We start from the raw sequence: 27,988 nt of genomic DNA on the forward strand, positions 1-27,988 counted from the left end.
TGTTCATGGTAGAAATGATTACCATTTATAAAGCATGTAAGCGTTGCAAATTAGGTAGCACATTCAGCAAAAGTCAGTTTATTTTGATTTGTACCAACTGATGAGATAAATTTATTGCCTTTTCCCCCAAAAAAGTATAACTGATACTAGTACATTAATTTTTCAGTTCACATTTTTCATCTTCTACGTGTACTTTCAGCTTGAATTCAGGGAGAACAATAAATTCACACTTTTCACAAAACGTGTGGTGTCTTTGCATTGCAAAGTCGTTACATTACTACATGTATGCCCTTTGGCTGGAGTAATGTTTCATTTAAGTTGAACATGGCCAAATTCAACAATAAGGTATGACGAAGAGGTCATGAAAAGTTGTTGGACAACAATCACACACCATTAATCTTGTGTCTTTGTGTAACGGACATTTCTTCTTTAAACTCGAATACGTTATTATAATTTGAATGAAAATGACAAATCAGACACAGTACCGAACACGATTACACAGCCCTGTTCGGTTTCTGCCACCATAATGCTGGCTGAAGTAGTATAAGTGAATTATTCGCGAGCACATTGTAAAACCCCGATGAGAAAAGTGTAACCAACATTCATGGATAAAGCTGGTTTCCATGTTCATTAGAATCCTATTGCGATGATGCATATTAATACATCATTAATTAATTATTAATACAAGCACAGGCTTTGACAGAGTTGTTTCCATTTCCTGCCTTATCAACGTGACATTTAAATTAGCAACGTTGAAGATTTCTGTACAAAACGAATAGCAGCCATGATGTTATGTGAGAGTAGAGAGTGGCGCATGCGCTGTAAGTGTTTCAGCACTGACCACGTTAGTTCTGACCACGGCCCCATTTCGTTAGATGATGCATAGGAGAATATAGGCAAAGCTGTAAACCTATTTCCTTCACATGAAGAAGAAAGGATTTACCAGGCAGTATTTTGTGAAGAATTCCTTAAATTGGTGAGCCTTTTCTACCTGATAAAGGAGCCATACATTACTGTTTTGGGTGTTTAACGTTTTTATTTTTGAAATATAAGCTTCAAGTCCGACATTCATATACCATTCGTAGTCCGTAAAGGCGTTCCAAGTCGATAATCGTAAGATTCATTTCCAAAACAACGTTTAACACTAGCTCCAAAAGACATAGGTATGTAAGAAATTATACAAATAAGAAATAAAGCCGGTAACACACAAGAGAGAAGTGGTCTTCAGTTTTCAGTGATGCCGGGCAGACAGTGGATATTCCAGACATGAAAGCGTTTCACTTACACATTGGTGTTCTGCACTAAATTTATGAGTCAGAATAAATTCGTTACATGGCTATTCGGATATAGGATACGCAAATCTGTGGTGTCAATAATCCTCACACTGGGCGAAGTGACGCCTCGTCCAGTTTCACGATTACTGACACCACCGATTTGGGTATCCTATTGTTGCGTAACCGTGTAGCTAGGGAGTCCGCCTTGCATGTGGTAGAGCGAAGACGTGCTTTTGAGTTTTCTTGGTGTATGATTATTTTCAGAGTTGCCTTTGTTATGTATGACTATTTAACGTTTTCATGTACTGTTAGTCTGCGGACCTTTGTGTTATATGTTATAAGCATAACAGGCCCTGTTATATATGTACAGCGCGGACCTGGCCGAAAGCACCTTGTTCAATGCTCTGTTTATTTAACTGGCTGTTCATTGGCTGTTAATTCTGTGTCTAAGAATAGTTGAATCCACCTGGCACGTATATAAGCCGTGTTTTCTGTGCAGAGAGGAGGTATTTTTGCTGCATCCACTGGGAGCCAGGAGAGTGTGAGACGCTCTCGTATCGAGTCCATTATGTTTATATGAGCTGGTGATGCCAGTTTCATTTGGGAGGACAGTTTTTTATGCCGGCACCGTTTGTGTACCACAGTAGTACTGATGTCTGGTTTATGTGAATTTCTGCGGAAGTCACGTTTATTGGTGTTCGGATCTTTATTATGATTATACAGTGTGGACTGTGTAATTTGTTTAACACGCTGACCTCACCTGACCGACAAGGTCGTCAAGGACTCTAAACTGAAGTTTTCAGTTTTGCAAAGGACGTTCGTTCTGCCACAAGGTGACATTACTCTACGTCTCTGAACGGCTCGTTTGTGAGCTTCTGCGGGAGCTGTGACTGATCTGAAGTGGACTATACCTCCATGCCTGTATTTACCCTGTGTTGTGCTCTGCGGGTGTGACGTCATTCAAAGGCTTGACTGTTCCAGTTCTGTGTAACCTGTGTTCGTGTTTGCTAACCTGGCGAAGTGCCTGTCTAGGACAATTTGTGACTTGTGTGAATTGTGTGTTTATCCCATGGTCTTTACGTTGGATTTCCTGGAATACATTCCTTGGGATGCAAAGGTGAACTGGAAACTTGTAAAGACCGGTAATACTGATGTGTATGTTGTTGTTGTTGTTGAACTGTCTGTAAAACTGTACGTCTCATTTTATATATAAAGCATTGTTTACATTGTAATATTACGTCACTGAGTCTGTTTTCTGTTGCCGTTTTCAATACCGTAACACTTTGTATACTTGACTCTACATAGTTTGTGTGTGTGTGTTCTTATACAAAAGTTTGAAGTTTAACTTGATTTGTTTTTTTCCCTTTTTCTGCATATTGTATAATGTTAAGCCTAGGTTAATGTTTAGGAGATATTTAGGCTGTTTTGATTGTATATACAGTCTTTCAGCAATACCAACATGGGCTCCTGCTGTTCATGCCAATTGCTGTGCACTGCGCCACAACACACCTAACTCTCGTTAGAACAACAAATTAGGTTCCCTGTCCGTGTCGTCTTGCACGAAGTTTCACCTGTACAGTCAATAGCTGTTTCTGCTTGTTTACCATGGAAGGGTCTGATTATTTCCATGAATTCTGACATGGAATATGTGCTAAGCACTCTCCACTCGGGTAAACGTCGAACTAACCCAATGAACCAGGATGTGGCAGGTAGATGTAATAAAAGCTCGTCTGGCGCTTCATCTGTTTCTGCTATCAAGGGAACTACTGTATTTATGAAAGCGATTAGTAAGTAGTCATTGAGAAACTAAGCCCACTGAGATTAGATAAAGCTCTAGAGCAGGTTATTTAAATGGCACATTAAAATCTGTCAAACGACTGTCTGCTGGTAATTTGGCTATTGAATGTAATAACACTAGACACACCCATTCCCTTCTCGCATGTACCAACATTATAAAAGTTGGCGTCAGATGCTTTCAGAATGAAAAAGCAGTTGTAAAAGGGGTGATTTGGGTTTTGGCTGATGAATGCAATGAAAATGAAATCACATAGTATTTTCCTAGGCATAAGGTAATACATGTTGAGTGCATGCTTCGCAGAGATAAATCGTAATCTGTACATGTTCAGTTCCACCTAGAGTCTTAACCTGGTATAATTACTATTCCATTTAAGCAGTTTTCTGTAAACCAATATATTCTGCGTGTGGTGCGTTGTTTCTGGTTTCAGAGAATGGGCCGCATAGCAGCTGACTGCAAGGTTGGTGAAAGGTGTGCCAGATGTGATTCGATTGCCCCAATATGGATTCACTCAAATGTTGTAACTGTAAAGATAACCACTCTGCCGCCTTCGGTGGCTTTCCTGAGGCCAACACGGCCTAGTATATCAAAACCGTACAAAGATTATCTTTTGCAGAGGCATTAAGGATTGTAAGAAACGACTCCCAAAATTTTAAGAAGCCAGTTCGAAAAAACATGAATTAGGGACTACAGGTGCGGAGAAGTCGTCCCATCTCATCTCAAGCTCCCGGTGATATGACCACTGTAAGCACTTCTAAACCGAGAGAAACGGCAAGTACAGCTAAATGCAGTGTACAGTTCGATGTATAACCTTCATCATTGACATTTTTTGTATTCCTTAAAGCTGAGAAAAGGAATTGTGTCTTCAGCTAGTCTCTGTCTTGGAGAAGACACTATCTCACTTTGATCCTTTCTCTCAGTGTTATAATCCGGTAGCCTAGACGCTGCTCATGAATCTTCGTGTTTCCGTGCCAACAGCAATGTCGTTCTTTTTACTTCATTAAAATTTCTAGAGTTTATATGCTCAAGGCCAGGAGTAAAATATACATTTAATCCAACCGACTTGCCCGATGAAATTTGTTACAGGATCTATGCGTGGAAACAGACATTCGTATAACAGCCGTCAATCAATAAGGACGTTTCAGGTGAATAATCGCAAGGCCAGTTCCCAAAAGCGACGTAGAACACAAACCGCTTGAGGACTATCGAAGTATATAAATCACGAAAATAGGACGGAATCATCCAAAGAGAGGCAGTCAACAGTGTTCAATGATGTTGAAAAGATCAGTTACTTGGACTACTGTCGACTTGTGTTTCTGACACTGCCATATTTGACATTACTCCCAAGTCCTAGTATAATATAAACCGCCACAAATGAGTGTTATTTCTTCTAGTATGTGACCTCACTGCAGAGTGGTTTTGTTTGGTGTTAGGAAATTTTGTTAAAAACAGCAATGTATTTCGTTCGCTGAGACAGTAGTGTAGGCTGTGTTACTGCGTGGAGGTTGTTCTAACCACGTGTTGGTGCATCTATTGTTTAACAAAAATTACTCTTCACGCCCATTGTCCAACATGCGCCTTGTTTTTGAACAATTAATTTGAGACATTGAGCTCTTGGTGGCGACACTGAGCTTATAGAGTTAAACATTATGCATTAGAAAACGTATTCTGCCTGCATTTTCTTTCCAATAATACAGACGTGTAACGTATCAATGTGTAGTGCTTGTCTTGTTACAAATCACTAAAGAAAGGCAATTCTTTACGGTACTATGTATCCCTGGTGAGAACGAAAGTTTGAGACTGCAATGGCGTAAAAAATTCTCTATTTTTTCCGGTTTATGACAGTGCCTCTGGTTTTAAGGATCAATACACCACGGCAAGATATTTTCATCGCATTCTGAAAGTAGCTTATTAAACTGAGCTGGTCTTATTTTCATTGGACGACAAAATTAACCGTGTTAATGCGTTAATCAGAACCCGTCGCATGACTACAGTAGAAATAGACCAGTGGATACAACAAATAGAAACATGCGAACGCGGATTACACGAACTGTCATTGTGCCAAATACTAAATAGTACTTGGTCTAGTGGTTTGTAGATGTAAATATTTATTCTGTTCAGTGAACACACACACACACACACACACACACGCCCGCGTGCCATACAGGTTCCCTGAGATATTTGCTCGCACAAAGACCGCTGCGTGAGTTTGTATGACTTGTTTAAGTAGGACATATTACAACAAATAGACATGTATATAAATTTTAAAACAAATATTTTAACCACTAATAGGGTTAATTCTTTTCATTGTATTCTACCAGGTTAACTACTACCCTATATTTCTTCAACCTTTAACATGTTCTCCTGGTGTTTTAAACCTATTCTGAGGAGATTTCTCTATCTAGACTAAAACCTGATTTTCCTCTGTGAAGCCATGATGTTGGCAAACCCAGTTAAACATAAACATGCAAAAAAGTTGTAGAAATAGGGTAGTTATCTGGAATGCTATATTACATGTAATAAAAGATGAACTTCAGTGCAGCACAAGATTGTTAAATTTCATTAAGACCTTTTGGAGCATATGCCATTTAAGTGTGACTTAGTTTACATAACTCCGCACTTCATAGCCATATAATTGTATGAGTTAGTTGATGTACTTTTATTCTGCGACTTTCCAGACTCTAACTCAGACTGCTTACTGGTGTGCGTGTCTTGAAATGTAGTCACAAACAATATCAGTTATGATGTTAGGGAGAGAGGGAATACAAAGTGTTTACATGATGAGTTTGTTCATACACAGTTAGTTGAGTTGTCAGACGAGACCCATGTAACTTAACCACCATGTAAATATTTTCACCATGCATCGTGCAAAATACCCGTCATTTCATTGGACAGCAGAAGTGACGTGTATATACCCTTATCCTGCAGTGAGATCCATATGCATCTATTGAGTACATGTACAGGTGGGCTACATTTGTGTGACAATTGGCACGTCGAGGCCATTCACTTACATCAAGCTGGTACGCTCAATTCATGGACCTTTTGCAGGACAAATTTGTTACACAGATAAAAATATATGCTATTAGTGACCCTCTTGTATCATTGTTGTATTATATCAATATGAGGGTTACTAACACCAGATATTTCCATATTCGTGTAACCATATAACTAAAAATATTCTTCCTCTCACTACGCCATAACAGTGTTTTTATCACATTTTTGGTGTTTTCATTTTCATTTGCTATGGATCAGTCAATACCAATACAATACAAAAGCATCGCCTATCATACAACACTGTTATGAATTACAGGATGCAAGCAGCTGTGGTGACAGCATTGTTCCAAAACCATGTCACAATTATTAGTATAGCGGTCATTTTTGTGACATTAAAGTGCTAGATGTACAGGAGTCTCAGGAGAAACCAAGCGGAAATATCAAAATGTGAAGGATACCCCATGGGATATAGCTGGCACTATGGTTAAAAAACAATGAATAACGCTATTTAACCGTAAAGGTGAAGAGACATTTGGAAATGTGGCCACGGAGATCATGAGGTCTATATGTTGCATTTACATATATCTGTAGCAATAATCTAATTATCCTTGTTGCCGGAAATGAGAAAGTACAAAACATGATTTTACTGGTTTATTGCATTTGAAGTTCATATACGGTGTCTATCAAAAGAAAAAAAAATGTACATTACAGGGGAAAATGTATATCTATAAGGTGCCCAAATTTAGCAACCAACGTATTTATAATTCTATCAAGCCTGTGTGATTGAAGGATGGAAATTGTTAATCGTTCAAAAAATGGAACGGTTCATTTCACACACACACACACACACACACACACACATATATATATATATATATATATATGTGTGTGTGTGTGTGTGTGTGTGTTGCATTTATCTTGCATATTTCTTGCATATATATATATATATATATATATATATATATATATATATATATATATATATATGTTGCATTTATCTTGCATATTTCAGCAGTAAAGATGCATTGTAGAGAGAAAATGACTCCGACTACATTCACTTGAGAAGGGCCATGTTGCCTCAGTGGCAGTGTATGCAGTGTATAAGAAGCTTTGGCCTGTCTGGCGTGCTGCCCACTGACACTGTCACAGTTTTCACAGACAATGTCAATTCACCAACAAGGATAGCCGAAAGAACCTCTTCTAGAGTATAGATTTTAGTACTGTTAGCCTGTCAGTACAAATGAATACAAATAGCAAAACAAAAATAGATTTTTTTGGTTAAAAATTAATAATCAACAGTTTAAAAACTACATGTTGGTTTCCGTGAGGTCATCACACTAATTTCAAACAGAAAAAGGGGGTAAAGTTTGATGTATGAATGGGGTCTTAAAAAATGAGTTCTTAACTTCAACTTAAAAAGCAAAAGATAATGAAAACGTGATGTCATAAAGTGAATTTTTTGCAATTTGAACCCATTTGAAGGTCACATCATCAGAATTCAATATAAAAATCCATTTCATACCATATTTGAAATATCCTACATATATGTAATAATGGGGAACTCGTGAACAGCAATTCCTGTCTGTATCAAGAGGGTCCAAATCTGTGAACTCGTTTGTTTATTACGTCACAATTATCGGTGTATGTGTGCTCATAAAACATATATGAGGTACACGCGCACTACAACGTCACAGAAGAAAGTCTTCAGATTTCAAGGCATGAGGAAATGTCAATGACCTAATAAAAACCAGGTCTTGGCATGAACATGGAATTCGTCAGAGTTACTCACACTGATTGCAATGGCCTTAGCCTTATTATTTTGGCCACAAATAGTCAGAAGACCGACAGTATATGTTACTGCAGTTAAGTCGTACTTGTTATCGTAGCCCATGAAAAACTGGCTAAACTTGTGGGCTAGTGTCAAATTTTCATTTTTTGCCAATACAAAATGGTAGCAGCGTTTAAAATTTTGGAATCCACGCTGAAAAAGTAGAACTGAATCTGAATTTGTTTCATAATTTTCTGAGCATTTCTCCAGTCTGAACAATATAATGCGTGTTTGTCCAATTTTTAATGCAGCCTTGTACTGCATGTACCAGTTTTACGTGTGTTTGAATTTGTTCAGCTGTTGTACACTCGCGCAGATGTTTCAGGTTTGGTGTACCTTCAGTATGAATTGAACTTTCTTCTGTTCATTTTCATTTGGTTTGCTGATGCCTTTTGTGTTGTTTGCGTTCTGTCCATTTTATCACTGTCAGATAAGTTAAGTCTTTTGTGCTGTTGTGTAGCATCTCCTTGGTGATATCTGTCGTTAGTTAACTATTCTGTGCATAAATTTTCCAGGTATTGAGATCGATAGAAAATATCTAACATTAGATTTTCCATTTACAATCTAAATGTGCATGGTATGTGGGTCCTGTTGCAAAATTTATAGTAACTGGTCGTGGTTTGTTGTATTTCTTAAAGTATCTGTAACAAGCAGTACACGTAGGATTATCACCATTATTACTGTACCATTGTTGGCTTTGGTTAGTATTACACTTTGTACAGACATTTTCATTGACTAAATTATGGTCACAACCAGAACAGTGTAATAACTCTTACTCTCGTTAAGAGAGGTGAGAAGTAAGCCACAATCAGCTCTACATCGTTGTGACTATCCAGAACACTGGACATATAAACTTACCACAGCTATGTTTTCGTTTGGCTTATGTGAGTTTGGTTTATACATATAACTTTCATCCTATCGATGTGATTGTCCCCATTTGGGATTGTTTGTGACCGATGATTTAACTATTATATTATTACCTTGATAGTTACGCGTTACACTGTTATGTATTTTGTAACGTTTCCGGACATCAAACTTAACAAAATAATGTTTCATGTCTTGTCGTACTTTGATTTTATCAATTTGTTCCCATTCAAGTAATGTAGTCTGTTTGCTGGTTGTGTTGTTTTCATTTCCACTTATACCTTGTCGCATTCTGTGGTAGAGGTACATGTATGCTTTGTGTTAGAGGTGTTTTCAGTTTTATCACTCTAGTTTGCAATATTTTACGCATTCAGCCTTTCAAGAATGTACTCAATTTGAGCAGTTTGTAAGTAATTACTTATGGTTGCTTTTGCACTAATTCTAGTTCGATGTTGTTATATTTAGTCTTCTTATTTTGGTCTTATCGGTGCCCTTAGGCAAGATACTTAAGCAAAATATGATTTCCCTATATTTGAAAGTCAATCTTGGTCTATTCATTAAATATGCATAGGATAGATGGTACTGCTTATATTTTCGAGCTGTTGTTGTTGGCCTACACCTAGTATTAGATATACTTGTGTTTTAACTTTGTGACTCTCTGTAACTGTGCTGGGCTTTGTTGTTTTTCAATGTTTTCTACCATGTAGTAGTCCTGGTTGCCAAATAATCCATTTTTTTTAGGAAGCACTACCTTAGCTGGTAGCCATTTTGGCCTGCCAACATTCTGTTGTAGGGCTCACCTTAACCAGGTCCGTAGACATCGGTCTAAGGGTGACTTATGTATACTGAAACGCCGGGACCGCTGGCCACCCTTAGCCCGAGAGTTAGTTGGACCCGATTCGGGTATAATACTTACAAAGAGCTACTCTCTCGTTCAATTCCGATGCATGTGCGTTAGATTTGTTCTGAATAAACATATAGCACGGCAATACTGAAAGCTAAAATATTTACGCACATTTTGCCACAATCGCTACTTGCCGTTACATACCATTCTCCGGTAAATTTTAGCCGAAGTCGAAAATAGGCTCGTATTACCCAGATCGCCGTGGGCCGCCATGTTTTTAAAATCTGGGTCAGCGAGGCGCACATGCGCAGCAGCGGTTAGCCTTTCCGTGAATTTGGAATGGAACGGTTTCCGAAGACACCCCCTCTCCCCTCTTTTCTTTTTTTACTGCAGACTTAATTTGACATTTCGCACAAATTGTGGGGTGCGTGATTCCTAGGACAATTGCAAAGTCGTGCCTCCGCATTAACATGGCTTTCTGTCTGTCATAACTGACAGCCAACTGATCAAAACATAGGGTGCATTCGATTCGTGCCTATGGGTTAGGGTTCGATAGGTCACGGCGCAGGCGTAGGATCAAAATGAACCTAACAGCTGGTGTAGGTGTAAGTATGGCCGACTGGATGAGGTTTCAAAAACCAGGATTTGCAGAAGTAACTGTTCCCTTGTATTCAGACAAAGACTTCAGATCTGATTTTAGAATTAGTACATTCACATATCAAACTTTGTTATTTGAACTGTGACCCGCTCTTAAATATGTTGAATGACCGGATGGAAAGGAAGCCGTGTGAGTTGAACGACAAGTGTTGGTTTTCCAGGCATTGCTGGCGACAAGTTCAAGTACCTCAGCCCTTTAGATCCTAATAAACAACAAGGATGGTTCATCCGGGGGTTCGATCCTCTATCGGGTGACAAGCAAGAGTTTAAAAATGGTACCTCCTGCGCGACAGAATGTATTAAGGGCCATTGGACACCTAAAGGGTCGTTTTAGAAGATTTCAGAGTGTTTATTGCAATGATCTAGAGCATGTTTGCCAGTTGATTGTTGCTGCATGTGTTTGTTATAACCTCTGCATCTTGTGTCACGATGATGTTGAAGGTTTCTTTGAAGAGAACATTGCCAATAATGCTGCAGTAAACAACTACCCAGCACTTTTCCAAAACAATATATTTTGAACCTGACAGATTTATTTTTATTCTGATAGATCCATCTTAATTAGAGTTAATATCCTAAATCGGATCTTTGTTGTTTATGTGGAATTTGCAAATATTTATTTATTCGCTTGAGGTTTTACGCGGTACTCAAGATTATTTCACTCATATGATGGCTTGCCAGCATTATTATGGGAAGAAACAGGGCAGTGTTTGAGGGAAACCCACAACCATTTGCAAAAATTTGTGAATAATAAACATTGATTTCTGTTGTTTTCAATCACTGGTGGTCTTCATGTGGAAGTTGCTCACTCATTAACCCAAGTTCTTAAGCAGGACCTTTTATAATGATCTTCTGTATTTTCATGGTAATGCCCTACTCAAGATTATTTCTAATAAGACAGTAAAATCAACGCATCCTGGCTTACTTAACTACCGAAAATTAGAGAAAAAAAATGAAGTCATTGTCCAATAGCTGGAATTGAACTCGGTACCTCATTGGTTAAATGCTACGTTGACCCATTATCCACTGAGCTGCAGAGGCCCAGAAATTGGACTGAACTCACAAGTCCACTCTAGAACTAGGAGTAGTCATGTGTACATTTTGAGTGGTAATGATGAACATTGTCTGTCTGTGTTACGTGCCATATAACGCTTTCTAAACTTTATTAAATTTTTTTTTAATTTAAATTTTTTAAAATCTTTCTGAAATAATGTTGTAAATTTCATTACAGACCATCACCAGAAAAATAAAAAAAAATGACAAGAAAGAATTTCAAATAAGACTTCTAAACATCTTATTATGAAGGCAGGAAACCTTGACCGACTAGATTTTTTTTACACAGTTAATAAGGTTACGAAATAACACAGGCTTCCGGCTCAAAATCAAAACGAAATGAACGCTCTTAATCACTAAACATAAATAATTTTTCAAATAAAAACATGAAGCTATGCATCTGGATACCCCTCTGCAAGAGCTTTCTTAAGGTCTAACGATATAATAATAATATTTGGATATAACAACAAGTTTTAACAGAGGGTAGCGTTAAAAAGGAAAATAAGATAATTACGTAATAAGTTGATGGTGCTCATTTTCATAGCAATCTGGAACACCAGTTTATGGAGAAATTATATATATATATATATATATATATATATATATATATATATATATATATATATAAAATGTTTACTGAAAGTGTTTTTTTTACCCAAGAGACATACGCTTCCATGATTTTGACGGGCTCGGATAGCACAGTTGATTGAGCGTCCCCTTTAGGATCCAGTATCGAACCTGGGTCGAGTCTCAAGTAAGACTTTAAAAGAGGAAGTGGTAACTTCCTCGCTTGGCGTTCAGCATGAATGGGGTAGTGCAACGACTGGTTGACTCGTATCAGTATAATGGTTCAGGCGGGGCAGTTCACTTGTCTTCGGTAAGGCATCTCAGTGAAGCAGCACTAGATAAAAGAGCGGTGGAAATCCGTCCTGCAACAAGGAGGCACATCACATACACTCTGAGGATCCCTTCACCGTCATACGACCGAAAAATTGTTAAGTTCACCGTTAAACCCCAAGAACTCACTCACTCACTCTGTCTCTTTCTGTCTCTTTTCGTACCCTTCCGGCCACTCAAATGAAATACTATTTGGAGGAGCCCGTGATGCCCTGCTACGTTTAAATTTCCCTGAAGAAACAAGTACACTAGTAGTACTTGTTTAGTCATTTACATTTCAGCTAAAAATAGTTACTTTTGGTCGCGTTACATTTCCTCAAATTCTTCATAAAAGCAACATGTTTTTCTTTCATTACCTGAACTGTAGGAACTGTGGTCAGGGGTGCAGCTGTAATTGGTGCACTTGTACTTGAGGAAGGAGTAATGGGTACTGGGGTACTGAGGGGAGGTGTACTGGGCAGTGGTGTACTAGAACAGCTGCTCTAGATGATATGTTAACTTTGTCATCTCCACTCCAATAAAATAAAATTCTGAAATGGGATAGTAAGTGGACAGAAAGGGGTGGTGTTAGAGGTGGGATGCACGGCACGGGGCGAGTGCTTATGTGTGTGGCCATGCTGTATACTGTATTTTACCTTTGATTTCATCCACAAAGGTAAAGCATATCTGATTATTTTGAGCAAACAACAGGAATTTTACAGCTTGTCACAAGTTCGTAAAACGGGAAAGTAGCATTTTTTCATCAAATATTTCCAACTGATATCTTCAAAATGAATCTAAACTTATTTTCTGATAATTTCTTTGAATGGTATTTAGAACTTGGTTGTGTCCTACTTATCGAATTTAACAGCTGTGATATGTCCTCTTCTACGAGGAATATATGTTTCATACATCTATACATATATATATACACCTATATATATATATATATATATATATATATATATATATATATATATATATATATATATATATACACACACAAAATTCTCTCGCTAATACAAGAATAAGGTGAGAGATTGTAAATTTTTTAGCTTTCAGTAAACCGGTTTTACTCACTGAATTGAACGTTCGGTCGCCGTCTTTTATCATTATGATATTTGTGGGGCTACCAGAATGACTGGTGGTCCTATAAATGTTGTAAAGATACCCACTGGGACCTACGTGTAATACGACTGACTGCACATGCTTATAACACAGCAGCCGCCCTATTTACACCCAATCCTTAGTTTAGTATCGCTGTGTAATACAAGCAATTGAGTTACTTAGGCCACGCATGCGCGTCAAGCAATAACCTGATTTATTACTTCACGATATTGACACATCATGTGAGTGTGAGTCACAACTGTGAATTATCTTGGAAAGTAGCAAAATTGGCAGAGGAACAGTGAATGTCTTGGTGAATATAACATCTTAAGCCTGTACGAAAGATTTAGTAAATATTCGTCATCCAGATGGCCAATCGACTTCCCCCAGAGAACTACCTTCTCAACGCCTTTCTTCTGGAAATTGCCGAGGAAATAACCGATGGTGATCTTCACAAAATGAAATCACTTCTCAAAGGTAAAGTGTACAGCCTAAAACCTATACCACTGATTCAATGACTTGGAGGTTTGACACCATCTGTTATTTCACCCCAGCAAGAAAACATCATTCGTTCACCGCGAGATTTCTGGGTTATTATCATTAACCTAAAATGTGTAAAATCTTGAACTAAAGCAAAACATATTTCATATTGTTCCATCGAAACAGACCTTCAATGGACGTTCCATTCCAATGAACCATTCGACTACATGCCAAAAAATCTCCAAAACGAGTCCAAGGGCTGTAAAATGGGCCTAAAATCAAAATGCTAGCTGTTTAAAGAGGCTCTATGAATAATAACGTGAAATTAGTCATCAATTAATCCCAGTCTTCTTCCACAATTTTTTGCCGTAGCAACCGCTCACTGGTTTCTACCTCTGATTCACCGAGTGCAACAAGGGAGACAACCCCTACAGAAGATTCGGAAGAGAAATCAAAGAAAAAATATTTTAAAATTCAGCCATCGTTTTAATGTCATGACTATGCTGATCATCAGGGTACTACTCCTATAGTTTTGAAAGACCATCACGTGAATCATCACATTATTATAGATACTGGTCTTCCACAGGATAACCTGGCTTCAAACTAAAACAAAAAAACATCCGAATCCGCTATCTTGAAGCTTGATTCTGAACGCTCTGTCCTGTAACCAAAGGAAGACAGAAGTTAGAGTAAATTTAGACCAGTGACGTCCAATAAATTACAATTAACATCAATGCTTGTTCTCATTTATCTAATTCTGCTTAAGCCATGGTGCTAGGAGGCGTGTAAATTGCTACTGTTTATGCATTTACATGAATAGAATATAACCCTGAATGAGGTAAACTGACAAGAGGGCGTACTTCACCAATAACGTGTAACCATTTGCCGGCTATTACACTATCGACACTGCTCTGGTTTTACTCTGTATGATGTACTCTTAATTATACAGTCAAATTCGGTTTTTAAGACAGATCGTCATCTGCCAGCATGGTAACTCATTAAAGGGTATTTAAAGTGTACTTAAAGCACCGAATTGTCAGTGAAAACTTAAGAAGTGTAGATCATCTCAAATATTCAAGGCTATCGGCCATCTTGAACAAGTCTGTTTCACTTTCGAACCGTGCGTTTGTCAAGACTATGGCCACACGCACGATTCAAAAACTAAAGGACGCGTGATACAAATAATGTTAGTTCGCGATAACAATTAATTTATGTCAATTGTCTATGTAATCAATAATCAAATCTCCCCAACACTTAAATTGTATGTATTTCTCAGCAGCTGCTGGCCTTTTAGTTTAATTGCATACGGCCGTGGTGCCATCAGGCAGACAACAGAGATCGCCTAATGGATAGAATATCCGCGATGTTTAACGATCGCGTGACTGTTGCACAGTGATTAGCCAATGCTGTGTATACCAAAGGCTTGAGCAATGGGAAACTGGGTTTAAAAAACCACACACTCACAACTAGTTATTCTGTCAAACGTCTTTCGATCTGATACAGAAGTATATTCAAATATATATATATTCAATATTGCATGAAAAAATTTGCATAGTAGGTATTCTGGGCAGTGACCCAAGGGGTTATGTTCAAGTGGCATATCCGCCGTCTGTTAACTTCCACCGTTTTGATGACTACCTAAGCGCTCGATACCCACAAGGTAGGGCTAAATACAACCAGGGCTGTTAAATACATGCATGTAGATTATTTTATAACATGTAAATCTTTGCACTCCGTATGCTACCACAGGCAACCAACTAAGCTCACATTTTTCCGTGCCTCTACAATGCATCTGTAATCTCTGGCGAATCTGACCAATAGAGTCGTAAAGATTTAACACTTTTACTGGAGTTGGAGAATGTTGAAATATTAGAACTTAACACAACTGGTCAGATACAAGTAGCTCTTATAGGTGCAGTCATTCCTCGTAATTTTTACAGTGTCAAATGTGTCAGTTCAGTTTTAAGACAGTAAGAAATTTGGACGGATTCAAGCAGAATAGTTTTAACTGGTGCTGGAAAGATGCAAAGAATGTTGTACATGTAAAGGCGAATGAATACTTTATGACTATGGTCACATTTATAGACAACTTATTCGTCTATGAGAGCGCAGTGCATTTACGTACCCTAATCGTCTTCTTGGGCGAGTTGGGGCGCACAGTGTATCTGTGTTCTTTGGAAGGCTCACAGGGTAATGTTGTGTTCTTTTTAAGAGACTAATCGGCCAATGCAATGCTTTTGGTTGTAGATGCACAGTTGAAAACTGTACGTATATATATAGTCCACTCGATTTGTAGCTTAATAACCATTATTATTATTAATTATTACGTGACTTAAATTGTTTTTAGACTTTTAATTGCATTTGGCAGGACAACTATACGCTTTAGGGAAGGAATAAAACCCGATCCGTCATCAGTGGATAAACTACTTGTTTATTTTATTTATTTATTATTGCTCAAGAATATTTCACTTATACAACTGCGGCCAACATTATAGTGAGTGGAAACGGAAACTCACGACCTTCCACAGGTTGCTGCGGACCTTTCCCGCGGACGGGATTCAATACCTGTGTTTGTGACTTAACACTACTTCTTTCTTGGTAGCGCTCAGTGTATTTTTGTACTCTTACTAGTACTAATAGTGTGTTAGTAGTATCAAATTTGTAATAAAAACATTTTGGTGTATTTTTTATTAATCTGGGGAAGAAAAGTCAAACAATCACTGCAGACAGTCCTGACGTGGTGGAGTGGCATCAGAAAGACGCACCATGGAATGCAGCGTCACTAAATGACCTCAGCTGTTATGTTCAGTAATCCTGATGCGCAGGCTATATATTGTATACACCCTCGCCTACACATCCCTCCCTCCAAACCTCTTCCGATATGAGTCATATACCCCGTGTGATAACGGTCTGCAGCTCTGAGAAATGTACATCGATGTTGGAATCGGTCTAATCAACCAGTGTCATTCGAACATCAACAGTGATACAGGGTCAGGCATATTTTAATGCATGGTTTGTTATTAGTAGTATCAAGTAATAAGCCGAACGGCCCATGTCCCTTGTGTTATATGAATGTCCAGACTGACTCTGGTCAAATTTTGCATGTATTCAGGTCCTGGTGGCATTGGACGTGGTATTTTAGAACGCATCTCAAACACAATGGACTTCTTTGATAAACTCCAGACCACTGGGCTTGTGACGGGCAATGACATTGTGGTTCTACAGGCACTGTTGTGGAACATCGGCAAGAAAGACGTGTACGAAAAGATGGTACAGTTTACAGATCAGTATGGAGATATTCTACATATCTCCTCCCCGAATCCAGAGCCAGGTTAGTATCTGCTTTGCTAGTGGATACTGGGCTGAAATGTAGAGTAAATTTGGAGATAACAAGGATAAAATTAAGATTATTCAAGGATTACTACTTATGTATTTTGGGGCATTTTTATTATCTGTATCAAACTGAAATAAAGATGAGTTGCACAATGTATGGACTATATTAAACATTGTGCGTACATTCATGCCATAGTACTTTACTGCTACATCAACATCTGTCTTATATGCGCAAACGAAACAACCGAAGCAACATATTTGGTTGGTGAAAAGATGACGGAACATTTCTATGCTTCAGCATATTCTATATACTCCTAACACCCACCACAAATTAAACACATTTATTTGCGTCTCACTGACCAATATTTGGAGTCAAACAAAATCACCTTTCAGCCAAGACACATTTCTTTTCTTCAAGGCTTGTTGATTCTCTCCTTTTTTGGACATGTTTTGGGTAGATGGAGGGTATTCTGGACATCCGGATTATAACCACTATATAGTTTTAATTTATTCCTTTTTTTCTGTAGCTGGCATGTTGGCCAGGATGAAACATTGGATGTAAAACGCCGACGTCTTTCTTTGATTTCCATTGCAGCAAATGGTTACAAGTACGTAAAGTTTCATCTCAAAGGAAAGATTGTGAAAGGCAAGGTTCAAGATTTACGGGCTCGAGTAGCTGCATGGTTGCGAGTTCCAACACACTTTGTTGTGATATCAGGGGTGCAGCCTACAGGGAGTTGGTACATCACTCTTATGGTTCCTGAAATATGCAGGGAAAAACTACTAAAAATTGCTGAGGTAAAAAGACAGTGGTTAATTCAGCAGGAGATCGACAGTGTGGAACTGGATGGGAAAGTCATTGACTTAACAGGCAAGTACAAATTTGTATTTTTTAAGAGAAAAAGAAAAACGCTGCTGCCCAGGATCATTGTGAGTGGCTATTAATATACATGAATCAATGTAGAAATTTGCTTGTCCATGTCAGTATGGAAATGCTTGATTTCCTCAAGTTTCATTGCTGTGAATTTTATTATTTTAATAATGAGCAGTTGTATATATCAGCATGAGAGCATTTTCCCCAAATATGGTGTAACTGTCTGCCATGAACAAAATGACTGACTGAGGCAGAAGCCTTATGCACGGTATGGGATTGTAAAGCATCCCATGATAATCTGGTTCTGTCGTTATGGAAACTACTTGCCAACAAAGGTTTATCCACCCAGTCCCCGTTATTTATTTCTTGCCAGCCAACTCCATCTGGGCAGATACTCTTGTTTATCAACATGTCTAGAATGCACACTGTCTCCATTGTCATGGTGAGTCTACTGCACGGTGAATACTCTTTTCGAAGATAGTTTACAGTGGCAAATCGTAAGATTCTATATGTTCTAATGGACAATGAATAGCATAGGTTTCGATGTCTTCAAATTATACAAACACAGCAATGTACGTGGAGGATTCTCAGGTGCACTGCGATAGCCCTTTTTCTAACATAGCTTCCGACAGTTTATAGTTTATTACTCGACTTGTCATCCAAGGACACAGCTTCGAATCCCTTCATTCCAGATAAAACAAGGGGAAATACCTTTCTCGATCAGTGCATCAGCTGACTGACCTGGAAGCATAAGCCATGGGATTCCCATCCTGCATCCAGGTCAATGTTACTGGCGTCACATTGTAGCACGGTTCTCGACCAAACTAACATGCTTAAAAAAAGGAATCTATTTAGCTCTACCCACAACCGTCCCATGAACTGTTATTCCAGTTTAATGCTGCCCCAGCCACCTGGAGTACATCGCCCTCTCAGTGGCCTAACTGTGTGACAGTTTACCATGAAATGAATGTTATCACGCTCATGCTCTATTTTGAGCAAATTCACTGATCGTATGAAATGCTACTGTCCCTTCCATCGTCCACATCAAAACGGTGATTACGCCTTCCAAGTCTACATGGTTACACATAACCACAGGATTTTTTTTTGCTGGGATTTAAGGTTATTTGTGGCAGTACACTCAAACACCTATACACTTGACAGCCAAAGCAGTCACAAGCTGAGCAGGGCCTAGTGAGAGAGAGAGAGAGGAGAGTATACTTCCTGTTCGATTATATTTTATGTTTTTACTTTTGATCATTTTTATTTACAGAGGATGACAGTTCCAATACAGATCAAACAGAAGAGGACGATATGTCCCATAAGGAAATTGTGCGTCTGGCAGAAGTTAACAAGGATTTGGAAGAGAAGATAGAAATATTATGGTCTGGCCTGATCAAAGCAAAACGTAAGCTTTTTACTGGTAAATTCAACTTAGTAGTGTTCTCTTTCCATTTCATTTACAATCCATAATGTCTTGTACAATTTACCTGTGATCTCTTGTACTATTTCCCTAGAATCTGTTTTGACTTTTACCTACGATGTGTTCTGCAATTTACCTACAATATTTTCTTTTATTTACCTGCAATCTCGTCTCTCATTTGTCTACAATCTCTTCTACTATTTACCCACAATCTCTTCTATTACATACCTACATTATGTTCTGGGGGCCTCTGTGGCTCAGTTGTTTAGCGCGCTAGCGCAGCGTAATGACTCAGTAGTCTCTCACCAATGCGGTCGCTGTGAGTTCAAGTTCAGCTCATGCTGGCTGATGGTAGTGGGTTTCACCCGGAGTAGTACGACGTAGAGCACCAATAAAAAAAAAGAAAACAAAAATAAAAAAAAAAAACAATCTGTTCTGATCTTTTTCTAAAATCGGTTCTGCCATTTATTTAAAATCCGTTCTACTATTTACCTACAATCTCTTTTTTATTTACCTACTATGTGTTATGATATTTGTCTCTAAATATCATATCATCTATTTGGCTCCTGGTTAGATCTCGATGTCCGATCGCGGTGCTCGATGACACTATTCGAGGTTTGATGTCCCGGTATGGCACGGTCAATCACGTCAGCCGGGAACATTACCTTTTTGATAGGTCACTTGAGAATGGTATACGCCGTATTTACATGAGTGGTGTGACCGAGATCATTCCACAATCAATTTCGGTTTTAGAATTCCTTTGTGGTACAGAGGTCAGGTCCGTGCCTGTCACATCTGTGATAGCGCAGAACATTTCAAGGCCGACTGTCCTTTAAAGGATAAATGCCTCAAGTGTAAACAGGCAGGCCACTTTCAAAAGGACTGCCCGTTGAGCGATGAAAATGACAATGGCGATAATGACGATAACGATTGCAATGATAATGATGATGATGATAAAGATAGTAATGTTTATGAAGTTGAAGATGACAATAAAGATGAGAATGAAGGTCGAGGAGATGATGATGGTAATCATAGTGAGGGACATGGGGATGATATGAAAATTGGGGTTTCTGGCGAGTCTGTTTCTTCCAGTCAACAAAATAAAGGGACTTTGGATAACTCTGCTGCTGACAACGAGGAAGCGGGAGAGTGGCAAGTTGTCACTAACTCCATGTCCTCCAGCAAAAAGATTCGAAATAAGCGCATTGATGCTACAAATGAGGTCAGGAAGTTAAGCGAATCGCCAGTAGTAGGTGGGCCACAGAGCCTTTGCGAGGCATCTCAGACGTCAAATAGCCCGGAGTGGGTTGTCAGTATGAGTCAAATTTCGAATACCTCCTCACCCCCTAGATCGTCAGAACTTTGGAATACTACGCCATCCTGCATTAAGGAGACGCAATCCAGTGGCGTGACGCCCTCCAAAGGTGCACTTGGGGGGGGGGGGTTCTTATGGGGTAGCACGTTCAGCCCTGACCCGTCTACAATGTCACAGTTAGACACTAGAGATATAGCAGATTGCCTTGATCCTCAGGGAAGCTCTCAGCAATCTGATATGTCTAGGGCTGGTGGAGAATCCAATATGGAGGAATCTCTTTTGGAAATGGATGCACCCGAAGACTTGCCTGCCTATACCAATGGCAAGGGTGAGGTCTTGGTACCTGTCTCAGCATCCCTGGGGTCGTATTATCGCACATTGGGACGAGACTCTAAAGTTGACAAGGTTAAAAAGCAGAGGAAGTTGATAACGTTGTCACAGGAGGATTTTGCTGAGCGTAGGGCAGCGATGTATAAGAAGTCCAGAAAAAAGAAGAAGAATAAATAAATATTAATAATGGCTACTACAAAGATCTTACAGTGGAACTGTAGAGGATTGAGGTGTAACCTCGCTCCAGATGTTAGCTCAAGACCTCAATCCTATAGCTTTTAGCTTGCAGGAAACTCTGATGACTGATCCTAGTTATCAATGTCGAAGTTATGTATCTCACCACGCTGTTGCCACGTCTACGAATGGAAAGGCATCAGGGGGTTCTTCTCTTTTGATTAGGCAGGGTGTAATACACAATAGAGTGGCACTGAACACCGATTTGCAGGCGGTGGCGGTGTGTATCACACTGGGTATAGTATTAACAATCTGTTCTATTTATATACCACCTTCTTCTACTCTTCACCAACAAGAGCTGCAAAATTTATATGATCAATTACCTAAACCGTGTCTTCTTTTGGGTGACTTTAATGCCCATAGTGTTCTCTGGGGTGACTCTAAACGTAACCAGAAGGGCTCTGTATTGGAGGATTTTATATCTAATAACTCTCTATGCGTCTTAAATGATGGCACACATACTTACCTTCATCCTGCAAAGGGCATTTATTCGGTCGTTGATTTAGCTCTGGCTGACGCAGGGCTAAGATCGGAATTCAGCTGGAGCGTCCATGATGATCTGTGCGGAAGCGACCACTTCCCCACCATACTTACCCTTGAGGAGCCGGTATCTTCCTCCCTTCCACGCTTTAATTATGATAAAGCAGACTGGCCCCGCTTTGCTGTTCTGTGTGGTGAAACACTTACTAGCTACCTTTTTCTTGATGCAGTTGATCCTATCCAGTTATTCTCGGATCAGCTAATCGATGTAGCCTCCAAATGTATCCCGAAATCTTGTGCGGCTCCCCGTATTAAGAAACCGTGGTTCACGGAGGACTGTGAACGAGCTAGGCGTTTCAGGAAACGTGCTGAACGCGTGTACCAATGTAGACCATCTCCCGGTAATTTAGACGATGTTAGGCGTACTCGAGCTAAAGCCCGTAGGACTATCAAACAGTCCAAACGTGACTCTTGGAAACGTTATGTTTCTAAGATTAATCATCGTACCCCTATGTCAAAAGTCTGGAATATGACCCAACGCATCAAAGGCAAGGGATCCAATGTCACTGTCAATCATCTTAAAGACGGGAATAATTCTTTGACAGAAAAACTTGACATAGCCAATAGGTTGGGCGCTTCTTTTGCGCACCATTCGTCTTCAGATAATTACTTGCCTCAGTTCCAGCGTAACAAGGAACGGACCGAGGCAAGTCCTCTTGATTTTACATCCTCAAATGAAGAATCCTACAATGCTACATTTTCTCTACATGAACTATCCGCATCCCTGAGCAAGGCCCATGACTCAACTCCAGGGCCAGATGATATCCACTATCAGCTTTTACGACACCTTCTAGAATCTTCCTTGAGGGTGCTTCTTGGAACTTTTAATACCATTTGGATTTCCGGGAATTGTCCTCCCTCATGGCAAAACGCTATTATTGTCCCAATCTCAAAGCCCGGAAAGGATTCTACCGATCCAAATAACTATCGTCCTATTTCCTTAACCAGTTGTGTATGCAAGACTATGGAGAGGATGATTAACGATCGCTTGGTTAGGTTTTTGGAGACTAATGAGTTGATAAGCGACATTCAATGTGGATTTCGAAAGAATCGCAGTACTGTTGATCACCTTGTTCGTCTAGAATGCTTTATTAAGAACGGTATCGTTAATCGTGACAATGTCGTATCTGTCTTTTTTGATCTGGAAAAGGCATATGACACTACTTGGAAATTTGGCATTATGAAAGATATGCATGGATTTGGACTTAGAGGTCGGCTTCCTGACTTTATTCGTAAATTCTTAGACCATCGTCACTTCCAAGTTCGGGTTGGGGCTACCCTATCTGACTACTTTGAACAAGATCAGGGGGTTCCGCAAGGCAGCATTTTATCAGTGACTCTCTTTAGCATTAAGATTAATAGCCTTGCCAGAGTTTTATCTCCTAGTATGAATGCTTCCCTTTTTGTGAACGATCTTGGTATCTCTTGTCGAGGCAAAGGTAAGCACACTATTGAGAGACAGCTGCAGATTTGCCTTAACAAAATCCATGCCTGGGCACTGGAGAACGGATTTAAGTTCTCCAAGTCGAAGACTAACTGTGTACACTTTTGTCGGAAGTACTTCTCCCATGAAGACCCCAAGGTATTTTTAGATGGGTCGCCCAACAAGGTTGTGTCGGAGACAAAATTCCTCGGGGTGATCTTCGATAAGCACCTTACATTTAAATCTCACATTAATTAACTTAGAGCCAGATGTCTAAATACGCTTGGTATTTTGAAGGTTGTCTCTAATGCTCGATGGAGAGGGGATCATGAAACCCTACTTCAGCTCTATCGAGCACTGATTCGTTCTAAGCTAGACTATGCCTGCAGTGTTTATGGAGGTGCGTCACGTTCCCAGTTGAAGAAACTCAATACTGTACATCACCAGGCCCTACGGTTGTGGTTAGGTGCTTTCCGTACCTCTCCTATGGAGAGTCTGTATGTTGAGGCAAACGAGCCTCCCCTGAAGTTTCGAAGAACTAAACTATCCTTACAGTATATCACCAAGCTTAGAGCCAATCCATCCAACCCAGCCTTTGATTGTGTCTTCCACCCGGAATTTGAAGACTTATATGCTCAGAAGCCATCCATTGTTCCTCCACTGGGTGTCCGCATCCAGGGACATGTGCAAGCAGCTGGACTTGGGCTGGATACTATCACCCCCATACGCATCCAGGAAGATCCACCGTGGTTATGTCCTGAGCCTCAGGTTGATACCTCGCTCTCCTCCCTGAAGAAATCTTCCACCAACCCTTTACTATACCCGCAGGAGTTTAGTAATATGTGTTCAAAGTATCCATTTTATCACCGCATATTCACTGACGGTTCCAAGAATGATGATGGCGTGGCTTCTGCCGCTGTCCTTGGGCCCAGAACCATTTCAACTCGGTTTCCAAATTCCTGTTCTGTATTTACCTCGGAAGCCAAGGCGATTTTGTGCACACTTCGGTCCATCCCACAGCTAGGAGGTAGCAGATTTCTCATCTGCTCTGACTCCCTTTCTTGCCTCCAGGCAATTCGGGCTAGTTCGCCTGTACATCCAGACATTCTGTCTATCAGGGAGATGTTTAAACGACTTAATGAAGATTTTATCATTGTCTTTTGTTGGGTGCCCGGGCATATGGGTATCCCTGGGAATACTGCTGCAGATGAAGCCGCGAAGGCGGCTCTGCATTCTGTTACTACACAAACTGACGTTCCATATTCGGACTTGCGTTCACTTATTTGCTCCTATATCAAGCGCTTGTTTCAGGCTCAATGGGATGACCAGACAACCAACAAACTGCATGATATTCGTCAGTTTGTTGGTCCATCGCCTTCCCTTTTACGGCATCGTCTCCGCTCTTGCATTTTGAGGAGGTGTCGTATCGGTCACACACGTGCTACGCATGGGTATTTGTTGAAAGGAGAAGATGCTCCTCGTTGCTTTGCTTGTGATCAACGGTTCACAGTCAAGCACATATTGCTTGACTGTGGCGACTTTGCTCCTGTACGAGATTCCTTTTATCACGTGAGCTCTCTTTTAGAAATTTTCAATTCTGTAGAAAGTGATACTATTTTTGATTTTCTCTCTACCATTGGTATGGCAGGAAAGCTGTGATTTTAAACTACCGTCTGTGTTTGTTATGTGACTTCTGGTGTCCTTTTTTGACTGAATAGTAAATGAATTATCCGTAGTAGATCGACTACTTGACGTTTTATTGTCGCGATAAAACTGAAATATTGTTGAAAGCGACGTTAAAACTTTCACTCACTAACTCTACAATTTACCAACAATTTGTTCTTCTCCTGACTTACAATCTGTTCTGCTATTTACCTACTCTCTGCTTTACTGTTTACCTACAATTTTTTCTAATATTTTCTTACAATCTGTTTTTCTATTTACCTAAAATCTCTTAGGCTATTTACCTACAATCTCTTTTATTATTGACCCACAATCTCTTCTACGATTTATCCACAATCTGCTCTATTATTTACCTACAATCTCTTCTGCTATTTTCCTACAAACTGTTCTACTTGTTATCCACAATCTATTCTGCTATTTACCTACAATCTGTTCTCCTAATTACCTACAATTTTTTCTACTATTTACTTATTATCTGTTCTACTATTTATCTGCAATCTGTTCTAAAATTTCCCCACAATCTCTTCTGCTCTTCACCTACAATCTGTTCTACTAGTTACTTACTATCCGCTCATCTATTTTTCTACTATTTACCTACTATCTGTTCTTCTGTTGGTCTACAATCTGCTGTACAATTTATCCACAATCTTCTATTTTTTACCTACAATCTGTTTTACTATTTACCTACTATCTGTTCTTCTATTGGTCTACAATCTTTTGTACAATTTATCCACAATCTGTTCTCCTTTTTACCTACAATCTGTTCTGCTATTTACATACAATCTGTTTTTCTAAATACCAACATTGTGTTCTATTTTTTACCCAAAATATTTTCTACTATTTACATACAATTTGTTCTACTATTCACGTACAATCTCTTCCACTGTCTACCTACAATCTTTTGTACCATTTACCTACGATCTCTTCAACTATTTACCTACAATCGGATCTTTTATTTACCCACAACCTTGTGCACAATTTACTTTCAATCTCTTGTACTGTTTTCCCACAATCTGTTTTGCTAATGACCTACAATGTGTTCCACCATTTATCTAAAATCTGTTCGTCTATTTACTTACAACATCTTCTGTTATCTACCTGCAATCTGATGTACTATTTACTTACTATCTCTTCTACTTATTACCTACAATCTGTTCTGCTATTAACCTACAATTTCTTCTCCTAATTACCTAAAATCTCTTCTATTTTTTACTCACAGTGTGTTCTACTATTTACATACAAGCTGTTCTACTAATCACCTACGACCTCTTCTACTATTTACCAACAATCTGTTCTACTATTCACTCACACTCTATGCTAACCTTTGCCTATGATCTGTTAGCATATTTACCCACCTTTCGTTTTACTATTTACCCAAAATCTGTTCTACTATTTACCCAAAATCTGTTTTACTATTTACCTACACTCTCTTCGACTATTTACCTATAATCTGTTCTACTATTTAAACACAAGCTGTTCTACTATTTACCTACAATCTGTTTTTTTTACCTACAATATTTTCTACTAATCAAACATAGCGTAAAGGGGAAAGTTTACAAACCTCTTACAAAATTGATTGATAGTTAAGGCAAAATCGACATATATAGGTAAACAGGAGGAAAACACAAACGATAAAAACGTACCAAAACAGCATCCTGAAACCTTGGTAGAACAGCTAAAACTCTCAAAACTTAGAAAAGCTACGTGCACAATATACCCGTAAAGTGTCCAGAGTCGAGGCGATTTTGTGACACGATACAGTTGTCAAAATTGTGGACACAAAACTGCATGATAAAGTGCATTTAATATATCAAAACACTGATCACAAATGTAGCAGTGCAATGCGAGATAAATAATACGAGACACAACACAGGATTTTAAAACTGATTATTCGTAAACATTATAATGTAAGTAGGTTTTGACACCAGGAAAAAGTAGGTTTGCTCGATAAAACAATCTGTTGTATTATTTCCTAACTATCTCTTCTACATATTATCTGCAATCTGTTCTACTATTAACCTACAATTTCTTCTCCTAATTACCTAAAATCTCTTCTATTTTTTACCCACAGTGTGTTCTGCTATTTACATACAAGCTGTTCTACTAATCACCTACGATCTCTTCTACGATTTACCCACAATCTGTTCTACTATTTACCCACATTCTATCCTACCCTTTGCCTACGATCTGTTAGCCTATTTACCCACCTTTTGTTTTACTATTTACCCAAAATCTGTTTTACTATTCACCTACACTCTCTTCGACTATTTACCTATAATCTATTCCACTATTTAAACACAAGCTGTTCTACGATTTACCTACAATCTGTTTTATTTTTTACCTGCAAATTTTTCGACTAATTGAACACAGAGTAAATGGGAAAGTTTTGACAGTGCTCTAGCTATGACCTTGTTACATACAGTCTTCTTACAAAATTGATTAAAAGTTAAGGCGAAATCGACATATATAGTAAAAAGGAGTAAAACACAAACGATAAAAACGTACCAACACTGCATCCTTAAACCTTGGTAGAACAGCTAAAACTCTCAAAACTTAGAAAAGCTACTTGCACAATATACCTGAAAAGTGTCCAGAGTCGAGGCGATTTTGTGACACGATACATCTGTCAAATTTGTGGACACAAATCTGCATGGTAAAGTGCATTTAAGGAGGCTCGGAACAAATGAAAACTAATACTCGAATTTAATAAATTTGATATCAACGGTCATTCAATACATATCCATTTTATCCCATAAATATTTAATTGTAGATTTATAGCGGAAGTCATCACAATTTAAACTTTTCGGAAACCGCGCCGACGTCTATCCGTCTATCACATATATAGGTCAAACAAAGCGTCATCAGTAAGTGACAAGTACATGGCGGAGTATAATATAGTACAGATAATATTTATTTACATAACGACCTTTTTCTGTACCATAGACGTGTCAAAAGTTTGCTATATACAATATATCAATACGTTAAAATTTACAACAAGAGTATAACATTTTACTACAGAAAGAATTACTGTCTAAAAGCAGACAAATTCCACGTGCGCTGAGTACAC

General features: G+C 38.9%; 1 protein-coding gene across 1 annotated transcript; it reads left to right on the plus strand.

The window, feature by feature from the left end:
* The first annotated feature begins 13,537 nt into the window (after window positions 1-13,537).
* LOC135479866 (uncharacterized) lies at window positions 13,538-17,664 on the plus strand. Its single transcript, XM_064759770.1, has 3 exons — window positions 13,538-13,766; window positions 16,882-17,100; window positions 17,630-17,664. Exons 1-3 carry the CDS (start codon window positions 13,658-13,660, stop codon window positions 17,662-17,664), a joined length of 363 nt encoding a protein of 120 aa, XP_064615840.1. The 5' UTR covers window positions 13,538-13,657.
* The last annotated feature ends 10,324 nt before the right edge of the window (window positions 17,665-27,988 follow it).

The sequence above is a fragment of the Liolophura sinensis genome, chromosome 12 (genome assembly GCF_032854445.1).
Source record: "Liolophura sinensis isolate JHLJ2023 chromosome 12, CUHK_Ljap_v2, whole genome shotgun sequence".
Taxonomy (NCBI): Eukaryota; Metazoa; Mollusca; class Polyplacophora; order Chitonida; family Chitonidae; genus Liolophura; species Liolophura sinensis.

Bases quoted from the DNA above. Each gene is read 5' to 3' on its own strand.
- LOC135479866 (XM_064759770.1), top strand. From the start codon at position 13,658: ATGGCCAATCGACTTCCCCCAGAGAACTACCTTCTCAACGCCTTTCTT. The intron at 13,767-16,881 runs GTAAAGTGTACA...GCATGTATTCAG, and splicing joins AATGAAATCACTTCTCAAAG to GTCCTGGTGGCATTGGACGT. The intron at 17,101-17,629 runs GTTAGTATCTGC...TTTTTTCTGTAG, and splicing joins CTCCCCGAATCCAGAGCCAG to CTGGCATGTTGGCCAGGATG.